Source organism: Carettochelys insculpta, chromosome 2, assembly GCF_033958435.1.
Source record: "Carettochelys insculpta isolate YL-2023 chromosome 2, ASM3395843v1, whole genome shotgun sequence".
Lineage (NCBI taxonomy): Eukaryota > Metazoa > Chordata > Testudines > Carettochelyidae > Carettochelys > Carettochelys insculpta.
In genome coordinates, this window is record NC_134138.1 from 173,139,282 (window position 1) to 173,163,609 (window position 24,328).

General features: G+C 42.5%; 1 protein-coding gene across 1 annotated transcript in view; it reads right to left on the bottom strand.

Annotated features, from left to right (window-relative positions):
- Nucleotides 1–24,088, bottom strand: part of VWC2 (von Willebrand factor C domain containing 2) — a 98,683-nt gene extending 74,595 nt beyond the window's left edge. Inside the window, exons 1-3 of the mRNA XM_074986016.1 lie at nucleotides 23,794–24,088; nucleotides 22,235–23,028; nucleotides 13,604–13,733 (exon numbers count right to left, since the gene is read on the bottom strand). Of these exons, the coding sequence (XP_074842117.1) occupies nucleotides 13,604–13,733; nucleotides 22,235–22,954 (850 nt within the window). The 5' untranslated portion in view covers nucleotides 22,955–23,028; nucleotides 23,794–24,088. The remainder of the gene's footprint in view (nucleotides 1–13,603; nucleotides 13,734–22,234; nucleotides 23,029–23,793) is intronic.
- Nucleotides 24,089–24,328: the final 240 nt, after the last annotated feature.

A 24,328-nucleotide genomic window follows, 5' to 3' on the forward strand; every position in this document is an offset into this window, starting at 1 on the left:
ACACAGTAAGACTGCTCTGATTCCAACCAGTGGTTCACATAAATACTAGCCAGTTTGCTACAGTAAACTCTTCTGTATCTGGCATTCTATTATCCGGAGCTCTCAAATAATCAGCACTTTAAATCATAAGTAAATTTAGTTATGTTTCCAATAGTTACAGGATACCGAAAGTAAATACAAATAAATACAGCAAATACAGTATAAGTTTACAGTGTACAATACTACTGTGGTTGGTAAATAAAGTACTCTGCATACATTTTTGTTTCTTAATATCTAATCTTGTTTTTCTTTAGTGTTATGCATTGCTAGGTATAGCTCTCTATTATCCAGAATATTTGAAAATCCGGCAATCTCCATGTACCAGGGCTGCCGGATATGAAAGAGTTTATTGTATTAAAGATCTCTATCCCTCTTGCTGCTTGCTATTTAGGTGATGTGTTGAAATAAGGTCTTTCACATTTCAGCTTTTTTTGTTTAATCCCACCATTTATGATAGTCTTTAAGTTATGGGGTTCCATTTGTAACAAGAAGTTGCCATTGAAATGTTTTATTACAGAATAAGCCTCATTATTTCACTGCAGCATCAAATAGAAATAGAAAATAGTGTGATGAGGGAGACTCAGACTGGACAGAAATAAACAAGAAAATATGGAAACATCAGTTCTGGAAAACCTGTAAGGAAACTTTAGGTTTCAACAGGGTATTTTACATTCCCCTCCCATTCAACTATATAAGTTCCACTTTAAATATTAAACACTACTGTAGTTGTTCCAATTGTCCTTGTATGCATGAACAGAAAGACAAGATGTTATATCCTTAGGGCCCTATACTGCGGTCTATCCGCAGCAGAACCCCCACTGAAAACAATTTGGCTTCCTAGCGTCAAAAAAATTTAACTGTTGTCCCTGTAATGCATCCAAGCTCAAAGCAAGTGGATAAGTTGTCTAATTTCCAGACGAGTTTCCAAACTTTGTGGTCCTTATCCAGAATGATTGAGTCCTTTGAACTTTGCCAATAAGTCTTCCTGTAAGTGAATATGTACCGTGGATTATAAATAAGTATCCTTAGAGAATCCCCATAGCTGTTTATACAGCTCAACATGAAACCATCAGGCCTTCTTTTGGTCTCAGATACACAGATATGGGGAACACACTGAAATCAATGGGCCCTCTCTGTGTATCCGCACAGAATTTTGTCCACTGCCTGCTCTTTGCTCATAACCCGTAAGGGAGGGTGGCAGAGCAAAAATAAAGAGGGGCTTTGATGTATTACAAGATGTAGGTGTAGCTTGTGCAATCACCAAATTCCCCCACTTCCTGAGTACAAGGGACACGATATGAGCAAGTGGGAGAGCCTCCTTAGATTAGGATGAGAGTCCCTGTACCTGCTCCTGCACAGTTCTGCTATCCATTTCAATAGGAACTGGAGTACAACTCAGAATATTAGGCTTGATTTACACTTTAAAAGTAGATCAAGATAGCTAGGTTGCTCAGGACAATGAAGAATTTCACACCCTTTGTGTCACAGTTAGGTTGATCCAATCTTCAGTGTAGATATGGCCAGGTCGATGGAAGAATTCTTCTGCTGACCCTAGCCACCACCTCTTGAGCAAGGTGGGTGAACTCCAGTAATTGCTGTAGGAAGGATCTACACTACACAATTCAGTTCCTTAGATGTATTGCTGTAACATCTATCGTATAGACACTGTCTTGTTTTATGGACTTTGTCAGTCAGATTTAGTAAGCAGTCTAGATGACTGCAGCACAAAATACCTCATGATCAAATCAAGAAGTAGCAAACTTGATACTTGTTTTCATTACAAGATGCTATTTTTGCAGCGTTCCACCCAGTATCACATTTCCTGATTTTTCTATCGCTCCCTATTTTAAGGAATGCTATTTTTGACTCCCATGGTCATACTAAGATTCTCTGGTTAAAGGTTTCCCCATTTTATACATTTTTATGAAACACTGCCAATTAAAGAACAATGTTACATGACTGAATAGTTACGTTCTCAAGGAGGTTCTTACACAGAGCAAATATTCTCTGCCATTTACATTTAAATGTATATTACCTGCTAAAATAAGTTAAAATGGAACAAGTAATACTGGTCTGTACCATATGCAAGGAGGTGGCACTCAGATTACATTTGTCCCCTGATTCCCATTAATCTGGATGTTCTTAAAGTAAACCAAAAATAAGGGTTCACCCTATCCCACAAATTGTATAACAGCCCTTAGTATTTGAAATTGGTACAAATTCCAAGACCAGAAGGGAAAATTATGATCATATAGTCAGGCCTGTGTAACACAGGCTAAAGAATCTCATTGAAATCTTCACTCAACTATAAAATTTCCTTTTAACAAAATAAAAAGGCCCCTCTCAAGGTCTCTGAACAAATAAAATGAAAGGAAAAAAGAAAACAAAGTTATTGCTCATTTTAAATTGCAGATCATTTGAAGTCCTGATACTTAAAATAATCTGACTGGAACAGAGAGGGACAACCTAGACTAATGAGCGAGCCACAAGAATGGCCCTCCATGAGCTGCAAGACTGTCATAACCAAGATGGTCTCTCAGGATATGGTAGTTTTGCTAACTGTGCTTGTGTACATAGAATTTGTGGGTTGTACCAACTGAATTGTAGCAGTGCATCGATTGGATGTTGAGCAGGGATTCCCAACCTATGGGTCAGGACCCAAATCTGGGTCATGATTAGAGTTGTTAAGGGTCGCTAGCAGCTTGGAGCTGCATGTGGCTCTTAAAGAAGCCACTTGCAGTTCCTTAACACTGCCACATCCACAGGCGTCTCTATCGATAGAGAAATTACACATTATAAACACAGCTTCTCCACCTTTGATACTTGTAGCCATCCCAGGCAAGCCACTTAGACTGTTGCAGTAAGTAATTTTTGCCCCGCTCCTTCCTTCCCCTCTTTGTCCCCCACTTCTGTTCTATATAGCTGATTTGCCAGTTTTAATTTTTTTTGTTTGTACCTACCTCCAGCCCAAGTGTGACTCACCCAACCCCCGAGTGTGAACCTCACAGCCATGTGACTCAACCAGCCCCTCTAGCCTGAGTGTGACACCCCAGCCCCTGAGTGTGACTCCCTCCAATGCCTAAGTTTGACCCCCAGCCTCCCAGCCCCTGAATGTGACTGCCCCCAGCCCCTGAGTGAAGTGTAAGTTTGGAGAGTGGGAAAGGGAATGGTTTGCAGATGAGGGTCTTTCCCCCAGCAAAACTCAGATCAACTATAACAATAACAACATAACAATTAACTATAATAAACAGTGGCATTTTATTACTGTTATTAATTAATTTTGCCTTTTTCTATGAACTAACTACTATGAATATACAAACATGAGGGGCACAACTTTATATTCTTGCCTCAGGTGCAAAATTAGACAGTTATGGCACTGCCCCTCCCACCATTTTTGAATCGCCTTGGGTCACCAGGTCTTGTTGAATTGTCAAAATGGGTCTCCGTCTGGAAAAGGTTGGGAACTGCTGATGGAGGACCAGACACGCCCTCCCGAGATTGTGTGCAATCAGCATATGCATCACACAACCTTGTGCTCGGGCAATGGTAAACAACATGTCTCATGGGCCACGTAGGTTGACCATCACTGGTCTGGACGTTTACCACAGCTACATAACTATTCTTAAGTCGATTTGTTCCCATCCACATTGACAAGTTATGCCCTATTACACATAGTTAAGAAAGCAACATCTTTTTTAAGCATGCTGTTGAAGGACATTAATTTGTAGGCAGGATGGATAATTTGCTGCAAGCTCTGCTCAGGTACAGTGGAGAAGTGGGTATGCACAAAGTAATTTGTGGTTCCCCTATGCTCAGCTGCATGGGGCCAGCTCAATTTAGAGATGCACAGGAGCAACTCTAATATAGGACACCAGCACAAGTACCAAATAGACTTTTTGATGAAAAGGTCACGTAAGTTTGCTCTGCCATGCCATGCCCTCGCTTGTCTCACATTGTAGAGAAGACAGCTGCCGGAGGCTGGCTGCTGCTGCACAAGTCAACAGATCTATCTGTTGGCAGTGGGCTAATGAGACAGGTGTTAACTGCACTTCATTTTGAATGCTGCCTTAATTATAGTAAGAAAGAAAATGTCTGGGGAGTCTTAGAAAGAAATGTCTTTGGATCCTACCACTTATTTTTCCACCCAGGGCCTCCATTTAGGGTACTGATTTAATTGAAGTCTTACTGACACAAAACAACACACTCTCCATTAATGTAATTGCAGTGGCAACCATTCAAGTGAGAGTCACATTATATGGAGTACTTGTATTGACAATAAAAGTGAAAATAACAGAGGTAATTCTCTTTGCAACACTGAAAAATATAAATCACCCCACCAACCCCAAAACAGTAACAAACAGACGTTTTCCTAGCAAAAAAAGAAAACCCTACATCATTCTTTTTTTTTTTTAAATGAATGAATTGTAGTCCAGAAATGTTTCCAGTTTTGATCCCATTATATTGCCATAAACAAAGAGTAATTCCACTGAAATCAGTGGAGTTATACCAGTGTAAAAATGAACTGAGAAAAAGAATAAGGCCGTGTCTACACTTGGCCAAAATTTCAAAAGGGACATGTTAATGGCCAAATCGGAGAATACTAATGAGGCACTGAAATGAATATTCAGCACCTCATTAGCATGCTGCAGGCTGTGGCACTTTTAAAGTGCCATGTTTCTATCGAGCGTAGCTCATCTACATGGGGCTGATAGGAATAAGGGGATTTTGATGTTTGTGGCATCCTTTTGAAAAGGGCCCCATGTAGATGGGCCACATGTGATCGAAACGCGACACTTTCGAAGTGCTGTGGCTGGCAGCACACTTACGAGGTGATGAATATTGATTTTCAGTTCCTCATTAGTATTCTCCGATTTGGCCATTAGCATGGCCCTTTCGAAATTTTGATCAAGTGTAGACACAGCCTCAATCTTTATACTTCATTGTAGGCAAACTAATTTATCAGCATCCTGTAGCATCCTAGGCTTCTTTAACCAGTCCAGTAAAACCTGACATAATAACCATCAATTTTATTTAACCTTTGGGGTACAATGCAGATACTTTCTTGTTGTACACCTGATAAGTATCCTGCTATAGCAAAGGAAACCAAAGCTGCAAATCTTTTTGACCTTGGCCAGCATGGTCATCTTAACCATGATCACTACTGAAGGTTTCAGCTGCTAAATGCTCCTTTCTTCTGGTCTTTAGCTTCCAAACATGGCAGATTACATCCCTACTTTCAGAAGACCCATGTTGACTCCCTGTCAGCTACTTTAACATCAATTATAATGGCCTTGTGAGTTACTCTCTGCATAGCAAATATGCACATACTACCTACGTTAGAGCAGATCTTTTTGATGTGGAACTATTCACACCTAATTCAGACCTCCAGGATACTGTGACAACTATTTCATAACAGCAAATGCGTACAAGCCCTATCCCCAATCCAGTCCTAACACTAATAGTCTCCCAATCTCCAACACTCTGCAATGTATGTTAATAGCCAGCACGTATCTGGAGATCAAAATGTAGTTGATCATTTGGATTGGGCCTTGCCTGATTATCTTCGCCTCATCCATGCCCCAAAACAACGAGGGCACTTTTTATTTTGAAAGAAAGACTAATCTCCTGAGCTCTGTCAGCACAGGCAATGATCACTTCAAGCTATAGCCACTGGGCTGAAAAGCTTTTCACGCAGTCAATCTCCTCCAAGATGAGCAACCATACCTATTATGCGCACCAATAAAATCCTCGCTCGAAGTATCAGAAAGCAAACTGGCCTGGCTTTGCACAATTTGCTGACTCCTGATATCCCATAGCTTGTATCCCAAACACCAGCTCAACTGAAAAAGCAAGAGCTTCCCACCTGCATTCCCCCAGGAGCCGTAGGGACATGCTGGCGGTGGCTACTTCTGGGAAGAACAGCGGTGCAATGCCAGGGCAGGGGAGGAGCTTTCCTTAGTCCAGCTGCACTACTGAATATAAATTGCCTGAGATAAGTGCTTTCCTGCACCACAAACCCCTGTCCCAGGCCTGAGCTCCCTCCCACACCTGAACTCCTGCCCAGAGCCTTCAACACAGCTCCTTCCCCAGCTCCCTAACTCACAACCACACCCTTCATTGCTACTGCAATCTCCTGCCTTGAGTCTCCTCCCTACACCCAAACCTTTCATCCCCAGGCCCACACCAGCGTCTGCACCCCTGAATGGAGCCCTCATCCCTTCCTGCATCCCAGTCCTCTGCCCCAGCCTGGAGTCCCTTCCTGAACCCCAAACCCCGCATTTTTGTCTCATGGCTTTGCACCTCCCCACCCCTGTACAGGAGTACATGGCCTACGACTTCTTTTTTTCTGGGAGTCAGTGGCCCTGGATGGGTCACTGTAGCCAGACAGAGCCCCCCCGCCACCTTTGCGATACTCCATCTTGCTTTCCTTAGGTGCTTCAGGCATGAAAGGGTTAAAAGGAACAGCCCAGTCTTGGAATGCCCGAGAGCGCAGATGTGCTTATCTCCTAGCACAAGTCTTTGATGCTCCGGAGCAAGAGCCAGACTGACCCTGAATGGGCCGAAACCAGACAACAAAGGACAACAGACTAACAGACCGCCAGGGCCTCGGGCTGCCCTTGACAGTATTAATTAATACGGTGATTAATACGCCCACTTTGTCCCAGACGGAGGAATCTCCGGCCCATTTAGAAAAAAATACCCTAAATTGTCTCCACCTCACAGGTGCTAACTAAGCCCTTGAACTCCCTGTGAGACCCAGCATCAAGGGACGATTTAATTCAATTGGCACCTTTTAGATAAGGAAGACGCATACGTGACCCGAGAGGTATAAGAGGAGGGTCTGGCAGACCCCTTTTTGAGCTCCAATTACCTTGCCTGCCGAACAGGAAGGTTTTTGCCTCCCGAGGTTCCAGGGGACGCCCATTTGCTCAAAAAAAGGGGAAAAAACTTATTCCCAAGGGATCGAGAGAAGACACTGGCCACGCCACACTGGTAACGCAGGGGTGAGGATAAGACCTGCTAGGTATTTTACCTTTTGCTTTTGCGTGCATTTAACAAATACAGATCTACGAATTAAAGTGTATGCTAGCTATTTGTAGTCAAAGTATAAACCTTGTAACCATAAGAACTTAACTTGTTAGTTAAATAAACAAGTAATTGATTAAGTGGTAACCTGACTCCTCCTGTTACTGTGCAAACCGAACACAAAACAAAGAGCCCAGCTGCTTTTCAGCTGTAACAGCCTGGTCACTGGTGAGGCACATTGAGAGCCAAGCGCTGAGTCGTGTTGCCTTCACGGAGCAGGCTCTTGGGGCACCTGTCAGCCTTCCTGGCTTCCCGCTGCGAAGGGACTCTGTCCTAGCAGTTAAAGACACGGGTGCAGGAGGCTCTCAGTACAACCTGTGGGGCACCCGTCAGCCTTTGTGGCTGCCCACTGAGAAGGGACTCCGTCCTAGCAGTTAAAGACTCGGGTGTTAGGACCCTGGGGCATCCATCAGCCTGCCCAGGCTGCCCACTGCGAAGGGACTCTGTCCCAGCAGTTGAAGACTCGGATGAAAACAAGGGCATAGGTGGTATCCCACCCAACCACTGGCTAACAGTCACCTCTACTTTACCACTTCTACACATGAACCCACTGCCAGGCATTTTATCTGTGCAGATGCCATGTGTCTAGCAGTACACGATTAGGATTTCACACATCTAGAAGAAAATCTGAACAGTGTTCCTTGTAAGATGAGCACTTGGGCAGCTGCCCAGGAGAGATTCAGATGCTGCATAGCTGATTCACAGAGTGCCCACAGCCACCCACAATAGGCAGCATGTATTTCTGTTGGGAGTATACACCTGCATATGCCTCAATGTACATAAAATTTATTCTGCCCCTGGCTGGAAGAAATTAGAGGGAACACTGGTCCTGAATGCAAACATGAAAGAAAGGCTCATTCTTGCAAAAAATGCATGCTTAAACCTAGTAGGAAAGACAGTCTCTGTCTCGGCTATACAAAGGCTAAACGGATGCTCTGCTTCCTGAACAGACACAAGCTGGATCCCAACAGAAATGTAGAAAGCAACGTCAGGATTGCTATGTGATTTTCATCCACTTGACCAATGCGTTTGACACAGTCAACAGAAATGGGCTCTTGAAAATACTCGGGTGAATTGGCTGTCCTGAAAAAATTATCAACATTGTTTGGTCTTTTCATGGTGGCGTGCTTGGTTTCATTCTAAACAATGAAGAGACATCCACACCTTTTGAAATATCAAACGGTACAAAGCAAAGATATGTCCTTGCTCTTCTCTTGTTCAACATCTACTTTTCAATGATGCTGTTAGTTGCTTTTAAGGACTGCACATCGGGCATGCATATTCCGTTCCGAACAGATAGCAGTATATTCAATCCTTGGAGACTTCAGGCTTGTACTACAGTGGTTACTACAACTATCCATGACCTTCTGTTTGCTGATGGCTGTGCATTGTTAGCTTGTTCAGTGAAGGAAGCACAGGAGCTTTTTGATCACTTTGTTATTTCTGCTCAGCACTTTGGACTCACAGGCAGCCTCAAAAAGACAGAAGTTATATGTCAGCCCATTTGGAACTGGCCCAGCACTCCACCGATCACTGCTGCTGGTACGGTCCTTAAGGCTGTTGACAAGTTCTAACCTCGGAAGCATACAGGTCTCTAGCCTAAATGTGGAACACGATTTATCTGCTCAAATGGTCAATCTTCCAAAGGCAGCGCTAGCTTTGGCTAAATGCCAATGGAATGACCATGGTATTAAACTCCGTAGAAAGGTAGCAGTTTGAAGCAGTTGTCCTGAATATCCTGCTGTATAGCTTGGTGTCACAGGCAATATAATCACCACCATGTTTTGAAACCCGATCATTTCCGTATGTGCTGTCTCAGGAAGATTACCCACATGAATTGATGGGACAAAATTTCTAACACGGAGGTTCTGAAGCTGTGTGGTGTCATGTGCACGGAAGTAGCGCTTATGAACACTTTCACTGGATTGATCATGTTGTGAGGATGGATGATACACAGATACCAAAGATGGTCTTCCATGGCCATGGGTCTTTTATGGCCAGCTTGCTCACAGGAAGTGCTCTATTGGTGGTCAGTATAAGCACTATAAAGACATCTTAAGGGCCAATGTGAAGTCTCGTGACATATCTCCCAAAGATCTGAAAACTCAAGTTCAGGACAGACTGTCTTGTGGCAAACCATTGTACAGACTTAATTGTTTTGGAGAGTCCAGGCACTACAGGAAAAGCATAGGATCTGAAAAGAACATACAACGCCTGCAGTTGTGGTGGTTTTTTCCAACATCTTTTAATCAACTCTGTAGGGCTAATAGATATAAAAAGAGCAGCCTAACTTATTTTGGTCACTAAACAAAGGAGAGAGAGAGAGAGAGAGAGAGAACTCAACTGCTCTGCTCTCTGTGTGCATTGAGTAAGAAAGTGCCATTTTTACATGATGTACTTGCTCTTTAGAGCGCAGCTGCCCTTAAAACCTTTTTCCTTCCATAAGGAAGAGAATTATTATTTACCTACAGCCAAATGTTCCGAGGTATCACAATGCCCAAGTTCCTTCTAGACTGATGGTGTGAGACTCAAGAGAAAAAGGAACACTCTTAGCTATTTAGCAGATTTTCCATTCACTTTTCTCACTATGTTCAATGCACTAGTTTAACTTGTGCATGTGAGCACAGTTTAATTTATAATAGTGAACCAAGACTCTAACCAAGATGGTACTAGAGCGTGGCAGAACTCCCTGTCCCACATACAGCATTCCAGATTGCTTCAGGAGCACAGATGTGAATTCACATCTCCATGTCTGTCATGCTTTCCACTAACTCATGAGCCACACTCATTAGTCCAATATCTCTACATGGTCTTATTTGCAAAGGGTATGGCCCCTTCCTTTGTCTTTTTTATTGCACTGACATTGAATTTGATGGCCAGGGAAGGTTAGGGAACTGCTGTTAATTATTAAATGAGGGGGAAAAAAAACAAACTAAGAGAAGTCTGAGTTTGGAATCTGCTGTTTGCCCAAAGATCAGCAATTTTCCTCATGTATTCTCTTCAGGAGCAGGGAACGACTGCGCAAGTTGTTATAGGGAGGGTTGCATGAAATCAGCCTGTTCGCTCTCCTATGGGACTTCTGGGCTATAGGGTACTCCACAGCAGCTGGAGTTTTTCCACCCCACAGGTTCCACAGATGGGCTCCCCACGTGCTCACCCAAAGTCTTCTTGGTCAGCAAGGTGACAGACAGAACAACAATCATTCTGTGAGCAACTTTGCCATGAAATCCTGTGATGCACAGACACAGTGAATCTGTATCACCTGGCTTGCATGCAACTGGACAAGGCAGAATAGGTCATTTTGCCCATACATTCATTCAGATTATTCACCACTCACTGATATTCCTTTTCTGTCTGCGAAGGCAAACAATTTTGAATTGTGCAGGTGCCATACTTCCAAGTAGCTACATCCCTGCTTTGAAAGCAAGGAGCCTGATATTTTTTAAACCAAAATTCCATACAGATGCATCTCTTAACGAATTTCTTCACTGAACCAGAAAAGCTAAGCCTATCATGGACTGTCTTGTCTTTGTTATTGTTAATGGCATTTTTCCTCATCTGAAACTTGAGGAAAAATATTCTCAGGTACTTATCACTGCAGTGAATGTCAGGACATCTCACTGAAAACAACAGCTCCAGCTGTTTGTCTGAAATTGTGTCAGTGATTAGAATACACAAGGCACATACCATTACAGAGTTCAAGGATTAGGCTCATAGGGCTCCCATCACCCTTTTTACAGGAAGGGATAATTCATGCAAACTCCTCCTGGTTCACTGTCCCGCACATGCTCTGAAGGTATGGAGATTTGTGACAATACAGACGTGACAAGGGTGTTCTAGCCTCAAACTAAGCCTGCTAGGAAACCTGAGTGTCTCCAGGAATCCATTCAGAGAGCCAGATCCTACCCCACTTATACTCACAGTCAAGCATTCAGTAGCAGATACCCACCACTTTGCACAACCCTCTTGTCTGAGAGAAAAATAAACCACCATGTAGGCGATACTGATGCTTAGAGCTGTATTAGTGCCTCATGGGTAAGGCTACAATTTAGTCCCAGGTATATTTAGCCATGAAAAGATCCCAGCCAAAACACAAAAATTCATAGCCATGACCTACTAAACAGAACCATAACTAAATCTTAAGGAGGACACTACGGGGGAATGCCAGGAAAGTGGTGTTTGGGGTGGGGGAGGGGCACATCTGTGTGTGCCACTGCCCAGGGATGCAACTAATTTTGGTGCCCAGAGACCTGCTAGTCACGCAAACCCCGAGGGCTGGCCACAGCACTCGCTGGTCAGGCCATACGTGGAGTTAGCTGCTCAAGGTTGCCTGAGCAGCAACCAGTGCAGCAGGCCCCAGAGTCAGCTGCTGAGGTAGCCGTGGTGTCAGCTACACTGACCCCTGCAGAAATCATGGGCTCTGGAACTTCTGCAACCTCCACAACAAACGCAGAGCTCTACGCATGGGAAATCCATTGGAAGTTGATGTGGTATCCTGCAAATGGTAGTAAATTGCCAAACAATCTTAAAAATACATGTTAATCAACAGGCAATAACAATACTCAGTCTAGTTATTGCTTTTCTAACCCAAACTTTAAACCAGAGAGTAAATTTACATGGAGCTGGGAAGTGAGAATCCCAGGTTGGGCAGATGTATGTGCTGGCTCTGCTCACGCTACTATGTTGAGAATAGCACTGTAGCTGCAGAGCCATGGTCCGCAAAAAGAAACCTCAGTAATTCAAGGGCTACAATGCATGTGAATGTGAGATGGTCCTTAGTAAGGCAAAGCCATGCTTTTTGTAACCCCTATTTTAAGAACAGCACGTGCGTATGCACGCACGCGCGCGCACACACACACACAGATTTATAATGGGATACATGTTTACCGTAGGGCTGCCACAAACTTTACATGTGTGTTTGTACCACGGTCTTCCTGAATGTCACTCCTGAACGTTCTCTCTGGAGCATGCTGGGGGGAATTATCCAACTTTCGAGGTCACATATAATTTTCAATTTAGATATGTGCTGTTTGTTTTTGGGTTTTTAGATGTTCACTGTTTATCAAAACTAATCAGGAGGGCTTTCTTTTTTATGTTGCAATTACAGCATTTGGAGCCACAAAAGTCCTTACAGAGCCACAAGTTGCAGACCCTTGGCCACGTAGATACACAACCACTGGGTTCAGGTGTATTTTTGCTCTATTCACCTAAGCCAGGGTGGCCAATCAGTTGGAGACCAATAGCCCTGGACATAGTGCAAAAAGCCACGTATAGATATATAAAATCAACTGTTTAATACAGGTCTCAATGCCATCCCTCTCCCCCAAAGAGAAGCACTCCCAGACCCCTGTTCTAACCCAATTCCCCTCCCATCCCCCCAGAGCCAGGCACCCAATCCCCTTTTCCCCTGCTCTAACCCAAACCCAAAATGTTTTTTCTCATTTCATTTGACACTGCAGTTATTTTCATTAATAAGTTATTTCTTTTATTATAAATGGTGAATTAAAATATCCTATAATTTCTTCTTCTAAATTGATCCCACTTTGATCTAATGCAAGCCTTGCTGAGAGTAGAAAGACTTTACCTAATTTAGTTACAAAGAATATTCAATTCAACATGGAAGTTTAATTCATTTACTTATGAAAGTTAAATGAGCTCATCAAGGTACATCTGATTTGCCTCAGGAGAAATAAAAGAAAAAAGAATTCTCCAGGGGAAAAAATATGAAGTTCTACTGCTCAGTAATGGAAAGTGGGAATCAGGACACCACTACAGCAACATCCTTAGACAATGTGCTCAACAGCTGTGCCTGACCAACAGTCCCAATGCAGCCACATGCCATGACTCTGACAGGAGAACAGGCAGCATTCTCACTGGGTGCCTGGGCTACAAACTGGAAGAAGAAGCTGTCTCAACAACAGGCCTGCTGGCGGCTGAGCAGACTGCCTTGCCTGCCTGCTTCTGTTGACCCTATTTTGCTGCACTGCTGTCTTGCCCAACCCCGCCTCTCTGGACCTTGCCCCCCCAACCCACTGGTCCAGTCGTTTAAGTGGATCTGCCAGCTACTGACACCTGTGGAAGCTCTGATCATTTCCCTGGACTGCAGATTAACGAGCTGGCTTCCCAACCACAATGCACCATTGCCTGTGGCACTAGACTGTTGCCTAACCTGTCTCAGCTACTGGGCATTCCTGTTGGGAACAATTGCACGGGGTTAGGACTTGATAGGGTACACAAGTCAGACTCACTAGAGAACATACAACCAGAGTCTAATGTTGATGCCACACATGCTTCTTGAGCAACAAAATCTTTGCAGATCATTATAAATCCAGTCAAGGAAGACATTTCTTTCAACACGGAGCTCTCCTATTTCTGCATGTCTACTTGGGTAATCAAATGTCGTTCGAAGGAATATGAGCAACCAGTTGCTCAGAGAAAAAAAAAGCCCAACCATGTGGATGTTGCACTTGTTACCTACCATTTTTGCAGATGGGGCAGCACTGATCTGGCTCATACACTGGATCCACACATTCAGTCTGAGGACAAGCAGATACTGTGCAGAGAACTTCACCATTGGCTTCACAACGGCATTTTTCACAGGGGGAAACCTGAAAACACAAATCCATTCATCTTTATTTCATCTATTCAACAGCCTCTCCCGGCACCAAAATGCCTTCCTCTGCCTCTGTACTCTCTTTTCCTCTGCCTCCTTTAAATGTACCTTGTCCTCCAGATTTATTCAGACAAAAGTAGGGCTGCAGTCTCAATTTAGGGCATCAACCAGGCTGACTAGCCCCAGGTACTGTTATGATTCAATGCTCGAAAACGAGCACAGAAAAATGTTCCGAGGAAGAAAGTCGTATGAGACCACTAGGTAATAGTTGGAAGATGTTACCCCTGCCTTCATGGATTGATGTCAGGTTTATCTAGAACTAGTTTTTCATTATATTAAAATTAATTTTGATTTAAAAATGGCTTTCTGCCTATTTTTTCCTGATGAAAACCAAAATCCCAATAGTTTCCACAGAAAATTCAGACTAACGTGTTTCTCAAAGTTTTCCATAAAAATGAACTAGTATTTTCCATAGTTGCCCATATTTGACATGTATATACAAGAAGATTGAGTGGAATAAAAATAAGGTTATTCCTTTTAACTTTTTCGAAATATGATTGGTTTAGTGGAGCTTTGTGGGAGAGTGGAGGAAAAACAAAAAGATTACCTAAGAAAGAGTGCACTTTTTTTCCTGAAGCTTAACCCTACTTCTAGTGAAGTTAACAAGGGAAAACACTGATTTGAATGGCAGAGGACCAAGTTGGAACAACTGGACATGCAAATGATTCTCATTTGCTGGATATGTAAAAATACTCTCCCCCGGAAAACAAACAAACAAACAAACAACAGAATGCACCCTGGTCCTCTGCGCGCGTGCACGCACGCACGCACCTCATCCTCATGTCTCTTATGTTTCACCTGTACCCTTCAGAAAAAACAGAGAGGAGCACAGGTGAACAAGGGCCATTCCATAACGCTGATTTCTCTTCTCTGATGAAGTTGCGATTACTACTGCTGTTCCTCCAATAGCACTGGGGAACAATGCAGAATACAGGGAAGGAAATGTGTTAGAACACTGTTTTCAGTTCTCCCACTCTCCAATATTTAAGACCCAGACAGCTTCCACACCCAAACAACTTCCTGTGGCTAGAAATAAATGAGGTTCCAAAGTGCTCAGATAAGGTTCTTCCTCCTTCTCTCCATGCCTGCTGTAAGGCAAGATTCAAGCAAAAACAGAAGACTCAGTGTCACACAGGCTGTTTTCACTGGATCTGTCAACCACTCAGAGTGGAATTGCCAAAAATCTTAAGAAAGACTGTGCTCCCTAGAAGATCATGCAGGATTGTGCCTTTGGGGTCATCTCCGATTCCTCCCTTACTTGAGTGCAACATCTCCAAAAGCCAGACCTCCCAACACACCCTTATCAAAACGCTCATTGCATCAGTTTTCTTTTTGTGTGAACTACAGAAACATCTTTTTTCCTGGCTTCCTGCTTTTTATTCAAGCGATCACGCTCAAAGTGATCTTCCTCACTCATGACTACTTCCACTGGAATCCACCCACATTCCTGCATCTGTCTCCCTTTCATCTTCAGATTTCTGTACAGCGCTACCCATGGCTACATCAGTGCCCTTGTCTCCTCCTACACACTTGAGCAAAGAGAAATGGGGGCAGAGCATAAACCACATGTGCCTGAGCCTCTTGCCATGCAGTCCCCTCTGCTCTGAGTAGCACTTCTCTTCCAGTAGGTCTAGCTGTTTTGCCCTCCCTTGAATCTAATTTTGTTCAAGTAAGCGTCCACAGCTGGCCACCCTTTCCAGTGCTCTTCCCTATAAAATACACAATAGCTGAAAAAAATTGCACAACAAAGCCAAATAATGCATGTTTGTTATAAGTTCTTTTGGGGCCTGGCCTCAGTCTTTAAAATTGTTACAAAATGCTATGCAGCTCTATGGTCTTACACCTAGGGCTCTCCTGAATTCACAATCCATTTTGTGAATTTCACAGTCATAGGATTTTAAAAATAGCTATTTAAATCTGAAATTTCATATTGTTGTAACTGTAGGGGGCTTGACCCAAAAGGGACTTGCGGGTATGTGGCAGGGAGGTTGCAAGATTATTGTGTGGGGTATGGTACTGCGATCCTTGTGTCTGTGCTGCTACTGGCAGCAGCAGTGCCTTCAGAGCAGGCCAGCTGCAGCAAGGCAGCTTCTGGCAGACAACCGTCTCTGAAGGCAAAGCCTTCCCACCAGCAGTGCAGAAGTAAGGAGGGCAGGGTGCAATATTGTCACCTTTAATTCTGCACTGATGCCTGCAATCCTGGGCCCTCAGTGAGCAACCATCACTCTGCAGGTGCCCAGCTCTGAAGGCAACAAAGAAGTAAGGGTGGCAATACCAAGGCCCCCCTCCCCTAAAACTACCATGTCACGCTCCCTGCATCTGCATCTCACAACTCAGTTTGAGAAAAGCTGGTCTCCTCCATGACAGCTACACAGTATAAGGTTAAAAACCACACAAAGAAGACCAGAATTCACACAGGAGAAACCAGATTTCATAGTCTGTGCCACTGTTTGCTTTGCTCTGAATTTGGCAGAACTCTAGCTATAGCAGAAGGAGGTGGTGGCTATTTCCAGACTAATTTGTACAATCAAGAGAATCAAGTGTTTGGCAAACTTTGGAAGAGCATCTGAAGTTACGGGGTTTATCCAATGAAACCTGAAATCACAGTATTTTTAAACTTGCAGGTCACTACCAAGGCTTATATACAGTATCACAGAAGAGTGACCGGCTCAGGGGATGCAGGAAAGAAAAAAAAAAAAAAGCGAGCTCGCAGAGGACACAGTAGACCCCTGCACTCCTTGCAAGGGCGATGGGAGAGTTTCTCCCTTCTACCTTCTCCTGTATAGACAGGCAAGTTAGCTGAGCGCAGATACGTTGATTTTAGCTACGCAATTGGCGGAGCTAGAATTGCGTACCTGTGGTCAACTTTCTTGGTCTAGTGTGGACATAGTTTGAAAAAAAAAAAAAAACCTTGTTCTGTAGTTCTCTCTCATCTGGAGATGTATCTCCCACTTTACACGCTATGGTACAAAACATATGGTTTCATTTTAAGGCCTCATTCAGCAGATCAAGCTTAGCGAGGAAATCAAGTCTTGGGGTTAATTTCACCAAGGGCTTAAAATGGCACGATTCCATAGACTTTACAGTACATGGACACATTTAAGTAAATGATAAATCTAGCTCTGTTGTCTCACAGCTTGTCAAGATCAACAGAAATGGGCATTCCCGTCTTGAACAACTCCATACAGCAGTGCACAAACAGTTTTTATATCCTTGATTGCTGTTTCATCATAGCAAATATAAGACTGAAAAAGTATGAGGGAGAACATTTATTCAGCCTTACAAAACTTAGGCATCTTTTAATTCAGCAACTTGTTTACTGAAATTTCAGCTATGGCAGAACCATTTACCTTCAACAAAGGAAAAGCTATACAGAACAAGAAGCCATGTTAAAAATGTTTGACATTGTGGAGAAGTGGCAATCCAGATTTCAAAAGTCTACCTCTAAAAAGATATAAATGTTCATAAATATGTACTTGCCTCTTAATAACCTGCTTTTGAGGACTACAACATCCAGAAACTGAACGCTTTTTGATGATCTATCATTATATTTGTTTATGAACATCTTTGCAATAACCTGCCATAAATTACATGCAAAGAAGTATTTACAATGATCCTTTAATAAGAATTGTCATCTCTCAGAGATTGTTTTGTTCTGTTTTCTTCCTCTGTGAGAGATGCTCTTCCCTGGATACACCACCAATTTCCTCAACCTACAACATGATCTATGCTACATACTTCACTGTATTTTGCGAATCAGAAGCACCTTCCACATACATAATCAGGAAGCAATTCCGTACAGAAATAAATTTTCATTTCAGTTATAGTTCTGGAGGAAATGCACTGACCACACATTCATACTATGTAACCTAAGAAAGAATCTGGTGCTAAAGCACCCTGTTTTTCCAGCCACAACTTTTTTTCACTTCGGACTTCACTGTGCAGACATTGATGTTGGTGAGCACATGCACAATCAATTAGAGTTTATGGGGCTACTCAGCATCATAAAAGCTCTCCAACATAGTAACAGTTGTGCAACACAGTCCTTTACGTGCTCATTTTTCTACCTCTATTTTGTAAAGCCATTTGAGAGTTAGGAATGAAGAATACCAAGTAAGTGCTAAGTACTGTCAATCATATCACAACAGTAGTTCTGCGTATGCAAATATATAGAAGAAACAATAAGAATCAGGTGTTGGAGGGGTAGCCATGTTAGTCTGGATCTGTAACAGCAAGGAAGGGTCCTGTGGCACCTTATAGACTAACAGAAAAGTTTTGAGCATGAGCTTTCGTGAGCACAGACTTGCACTTCATCAGATGAAGTGAGCCTATGCTCACGAAAGCTCATGCTCAAAACTTTTCTGTTAGTCTATAAAGTGAATAAGAATCAGATAAATCTGACTTGGTTTGCTAGGCAGCCATAAAACCTATGCAAAACTGCAAGAAGTTGTTATCTTTAAGATTTAAAGGAGGATTATGAACACCTGCATAAATGCTTTTCTACCATATCTGAAGCACCACAGAAAAGCAAATACATAAATATGCAACAAGTGGGTGGATCAGCTAAGGTTTTCCCAAAAGAAGAAGAAGAAAAAAAAAAGCATATTGCTGGCAGCAACCCAGATTCTCAGCTATTGATGTCAGAGATTTGACATTCAACTGAGTTATGACAATTAACAGAAACTTAGGATCTGGCCCAGCATGCATACTCAAATAATTTGTTTTAAGCTTATTTCTTATGTTTCCCCCAAACTTAATAAAGGCCTAGGTTATATACAGTAGAGTTCTTTATTTGAACTTTAACAAGAAAAAAAATCCAGAAATTTTTCAAAGATGCAAGGAATAATATATAGTCTAAGATTAAAAAAAAATCATAATACAATATCCATTCATTCTTGGGTCAGTATTTCTAGTAACTTATTCATTCCAGTTACACCCCCCAAAAGAAAATGAACACAGTTAGGCTGACAAGTTTTAATACATCAACGGTCTTTGTTTTTCCTCTGTGGCCTTAAAGCACTACAAATGCTTTGAAATCCATCTGGATTGGTTGTCTTCCAGAATTTAAAGTGACTTGTTCATAAATTATTTGACAGGACATAAGTCATGCTATACAAAACAAAATCTGCAGCAACTTTGGGATTTTACTTAATACACAGCATTATTCATTTGTTTTGACGGCTCAAGAAATTATTGTAATTACTTATAGGAGTAGCCTAAATTCTGAAGTGAAATTTACGAAGTAGCCAATTTGCTTCTAAGTAACACAGCCCAGTAATTATCACTGGAATGCTTCTTTAAAATTCAAATACAAATAAAGAATCACACTGATATCTCTACCTTCAGTGAGGAATTCAATTTTAATCACAGTTGGGAGACTAGGTTCTTTTGCTTCCAAACCCATTAAAGCTCTCTCTTTAAGCTGAAAACATCACACTGCAACACAGACTTCACAAAAAGCTATATTGCAAGTGGTAGATGAAGACATCTTTATTGTAAAACAAAACTGGAAAAAAACAAAACTCAGAAGTCGAACAAACATTTATTTTCCCTTTGCAATACTAGTAGATGCTTCTACTTGCACACAAATAGAAACAAATGAAGTCTGCATGCAAAGGTAGTTGTGGAGGGAGACAAAATTTGCAGAAACAGTATCACTTCCTCAGCAATGGTAAAATCTCTCCAAGGCTTGTTTTTCTTTTAAAATAGATGTCAATCTCCATGTATGTATGCACATACACAGAGCATGTTTGTGTGCTCATATACATGAGCCTGCAGTTTTATAGCTACATATAATTTCATGCAACCATTCAAGGAGTCAATACGGTTCTTCCACTTATTAGAGTCTGTGACTCTGATTGTCATTAATGGAACCCATGCCTAACAACATAAAGAAAAGTATCGGAGGGGTAGCTGTGTTAGTCTGGATCTGTTACAGCAACAAAGGGTCCTGTGGCACCTTATAGACTAACTGAAAAGTTTTGAGCATGAGCTTTTGTGAGCACAGACTCACAAAAGCTCATGCTCAAAACTTTTCTGTTAACATAAAGAAAACAGACTTATTTGTTCATAAATACTTCCCTGACCTTGTGACTATAATGTACTAATATATGGAGATACCCATTTCAGAGCTGGAAGGGACCTTGGGAAGTCATCAAGTCTAGTGCCCTGCCTTTTCAGCAGGACCAAACACCATCTTTTTTTTTTTTTTTTTTTTAAAGAAAAGAAATCTGTTTGCCCCAGATCCCTAAACAGCCCTCTCAAGGACTGAGCACACAACCCTGGGTTTAACAGCCCAGTGCTCAAACCACTGAGCTATCCCTTCCCCAGTTATATATAATTATAAAAATGGCTTCCAATACAGGATGCAGTTATTTCCATCTGTGATTGTGCATACATTTAGCGGTGATCTGATGGCATGTGTAAGTTACTTCCATGTCATCTTAGTTGGTTGCAGTGGTATGTGAAAAATAACAGTACCCATTGTTTTGCACCTATGATGTTATAGGTGGAATTGAGGCCCTGCTATGTGATGTCTGTCTAATAAAACATACAGGCTGCAATTAAAGTGCTGTTAGCCTTACTTATTTTCCTTCTGCACCATGATCACTTTTGTATCCTTACACTTACTGTTTATTCCTGGTTAACAGAGCACAAATAATTGGACAGTGACACTGTATTATGGGAAGGTTTCATCAGAACTGCCAGAGTCACAGTGGCGTAAAATAAAAGCTGAAAACCTGGATCCTTTTTGGAAATATGTTTCTTATAAGGGCACTGCCCTGTCTTACACTTCCAAAGTTATCAGGCATGATTGTTGTTGGTCACCAATCAACCTGTAGGTATTGTTCTTCTACCATACAATAAACTTAATAAAGTAATATAACTGCATTTTAAGGCAACTCTGTGGTTAGTAGTGAAAGTTTCTCATGTTAAATGAGGGGTTGGAAAACTCAAGTACATATTAAAATTCTAACACTAAGTTATTGAGACCTGGAAGCAACATACGCAGGAAAATCATGTTAAATTGACTTTGCTTCAGAACGTACTTTGCTGAAAAAGGAAGGATTTCAGAATCTAGCCCTAAAAAGGACACAACCATACATATTTAAATTATTTCTTAAATTTTTAAAGATGACCCACTGTTTGCTGACATACATCTTGAACAATGCTAGTCTTCTGAGCATAGCCACCCCAGCAAGGGAGGGAGAAAGTGTTTCAGTTTATTCTCTGGACAGAAACAAACATTCTTATGAATTTTTCAATGTATTTCTATATTCTTCACCTTCTTAAAAAAAAGCCAAAGATTGCATAAATACCACAGATGACATGAAAAGGGATAGCAGTGCATTTATGACCTTCATAAAGATGAATTTTCTCCTCACAATATATGAGACAGGCATGAAGAGAAAAACTCTAAGCTGGATTTCTAACTCTATTATTCCCTGCTACCAAATGCACAGTACTCAGATTTTAGTTTTGGTTCAAGCCCACCTCTAGAAGATGCACACTCCTAAATGTGCCTTCTCAACAGTACCTGTTTACAGAACTCAGCTACACTGAAAATCTACAAGAGGAAAAGAAAGAGCAAATAACTGTACAATTGGACATTATGCCCACCACTGTTTCAACACACACGGTACATTTCCAATTATCATGAACTTCCACCACTGTCAAGTTTTCTAGAAAAGCCTAACACACACAAATGTAAAATAAAAATGCTTCACTACAGAAGTAACTCCACTGGATACAAAATTAAATATTGCCACAATCTATCCTCTGAACCATACTCTGATTTATACACCAATGTCCATCGTCATTCCCACAGAAAATTATGTAACATCCCAGTCTGAACACACCAAAAACCTCAAACAAACCAAAGATATATTAAAATATGCATTCCTCTCTCCAGCGCCCTTTTTTTTGTGCTGGTACTGAGTTCCAGCATCTCAGCACCCAAGCCATGTGATTACCTGGGGAGAGGGCGCAGGCTGAGTACTAGCTCCTCTTTTTCCACAAAAAAGGCACTGGCTAACATTAATTACCTGTCATCATGAAAACCAGCCACAGGTGGCAGATAAGTTTGACAAAAGGGTAAGTTTTGTGGTTAGCATTATACAATAAGGGAACTGTAAATGTAATACTGAAAATGGAGTGACAATCCTGTGGAAACTCTCATGGCACACACCCCAATGCTGAATGGCTTCACTTTAACTACTATATATACCAAAAGAATTAGTAAAGATGAGTTCCCTCATTCTAAAATATTAGGGTTTCAAAGAACTGGAAAGGTCATGTTTAAGGGGGAAATTATGCATGCTGCAGGTGCATATTAAGACAGAAAAAAATCCCTTTTTAAGAAACCATTTCAAGAACTTAAGGTCACTTCATATGACAGAGCAACTCTCAAAATTGACTTTTGAAAAGAACTCTTACCATGAATTCTTCTAGTGTCTGGTAGGTCTTTCCTCTGAACTCACAGTAGTTCTTCCTCTCCTTGCACTGTGGGCAGCACTGGCTGGTGTCTACATGAATACACCGTGGATGGACTCTTGGGCACTCTGGTTGAATGCACAGAGGTCCCTCTTCAGTGCAAAGGCAGGGGCAGGCAGAGGGACCTGGTGTAAACTTCTCCCCAATAGCGTAAACGAAGCCACTCTCATCCACACAGCCTTTCCCACGGTAGTCTGGATAAGCATATTCCTCTTGAGGCTCAGGAGTAGTACTAGCCACAGCTTCTGGGAGGGATGATTCTTCAGCTGTTTCAGGTTCCTCTGGAACAGCATCCCTCTGCTCCTGTGCTTGAATGTTCCCAGATTTGTTGCTTGATCCCTGACTACTCCAAACTTGTTTTTGCTTAGTCCAAGATTCTTTGTTTGAATAATTTCTGTTTCCTTTGCTCTTCCAATCTCTGGTGCCCTCTTCCCGCCCATTCCTTCCTATTTCATTCATTTTCCCTGGGCCTGTCTGACTTTGACTGTCCCGGGTTGATGTATGATCCCTCTTTTCCTGGCTTGTTTTTATCTCCTGTTTGTCTGGAGCCCTGGCCAATTTTTGCACAGGTATGGTGGAGCTACAGAGAGCAACCATGAGACAGCAGGTTACAAGAAGAGAACTAGAGAGAGCTCCAATTGCCATTGCAGTAGAGCTGGGCATCACCTAAGGCATCCCAGAGGGACAAGATATGCTGCATTCACATCAAAGGGAAATCACAACGTAAATCCACAGTCCTAGGAAGAGAACAATTAGGAACACTTCAGCTCACTTGCTTGAGACGCTGCATTGATACCAGTGCAACAAGGTGAAAAACGTAACTTTGATAATTTATACAAAAGACGAAGATCATGTGCTGCATCCCTCCTCTGCACACTTAGTCCATGGATTGTTTCATAGACTGTAAGTTCTTTGGGAAAGGGATCTGTCATCTTACATCTCTAAAAGTGCTGTACAAACTTGGTGAGATCTTATAAGAGCTGGCAAAAATCTAAATATTTTAAATCAGACATTTTTAAATAAATGACTGCTATAATGTGGATGTACCCAGGACCAAATGAAGCTCCCTAAATCACAGCAGACTCCCCAGGACACATATCAACCACTCACGTCCATTTCCTGACTTCAGGCATGATGATTTTCCTTAACCCTTCCTTAAATTTGATACGAGCTGTTTTAAATTAAGTGCTAGGGAGCATGACTGTTTAGAAAAGACAAATACAAGCTTATTAACCCCAGCAGAACCAAACTATGACTCCTTGCAATTTCCTACAGTAAGAATATGCTGCTCTTTTCTTCCTCTGGTTTACAAAAGCAAAGCAGAATAGTTTAGGATTCTCTAACAGAAATTTGTTTAATGCATCAAGATTTTAACAGAAGCCCTGGGTTATTGATTAAAATACATTAAAACGTATATGGACAAAAGTGACACACACTACGTAAATATAAATAGCTTTTACAACTGTTTCCAACTTTTTTGTATAAATTAGCATTTGACCTACCGTTGCGCAGCACTCTTTCGAGGGAAAAAAACCGACCACACCAGCTTATTTCCAGACTACGCATAGCCCTACAGGAAACGCATCTCTCAGCCCACGTCCCACTCAGTTCTGCCTGAAGAAAGGGAGCCGGGCTGGCCCAGCGTACATGTCACTTCGCTGCCTCCCTCCCGGACTTCCCCCAGCCGATTGTAAGTGACCAGCCAGGTGAAAAACAGGCTGCCCCATCCCACGCCCACACCACTGGCTGCGGGCGTGCAGCTGGGGCGGGAGGCAGGAGAAGGGGTAAGTCCGAGAGCAGCACAGAGCCACCGCTGGGGCAGGGTACGCGATGGCAGCCGGCGGGTCGGCGCCCGGCTCGCCTCTAGGGGGCGGCTCGCACTCTCCCCGGGAAAGCAGGCGGAGGGGGCGGGGACGCACCGACCTACCTTCGCTAAGCCCCTCTGCGGGCCCGGCGGCGGCAGCACCAGCACCCGCCTCCGCCCCCCGCGCCTGGGATGTCAGAGCCAGCCCTCCCCTGCCCCAGCCACCCCGCAGC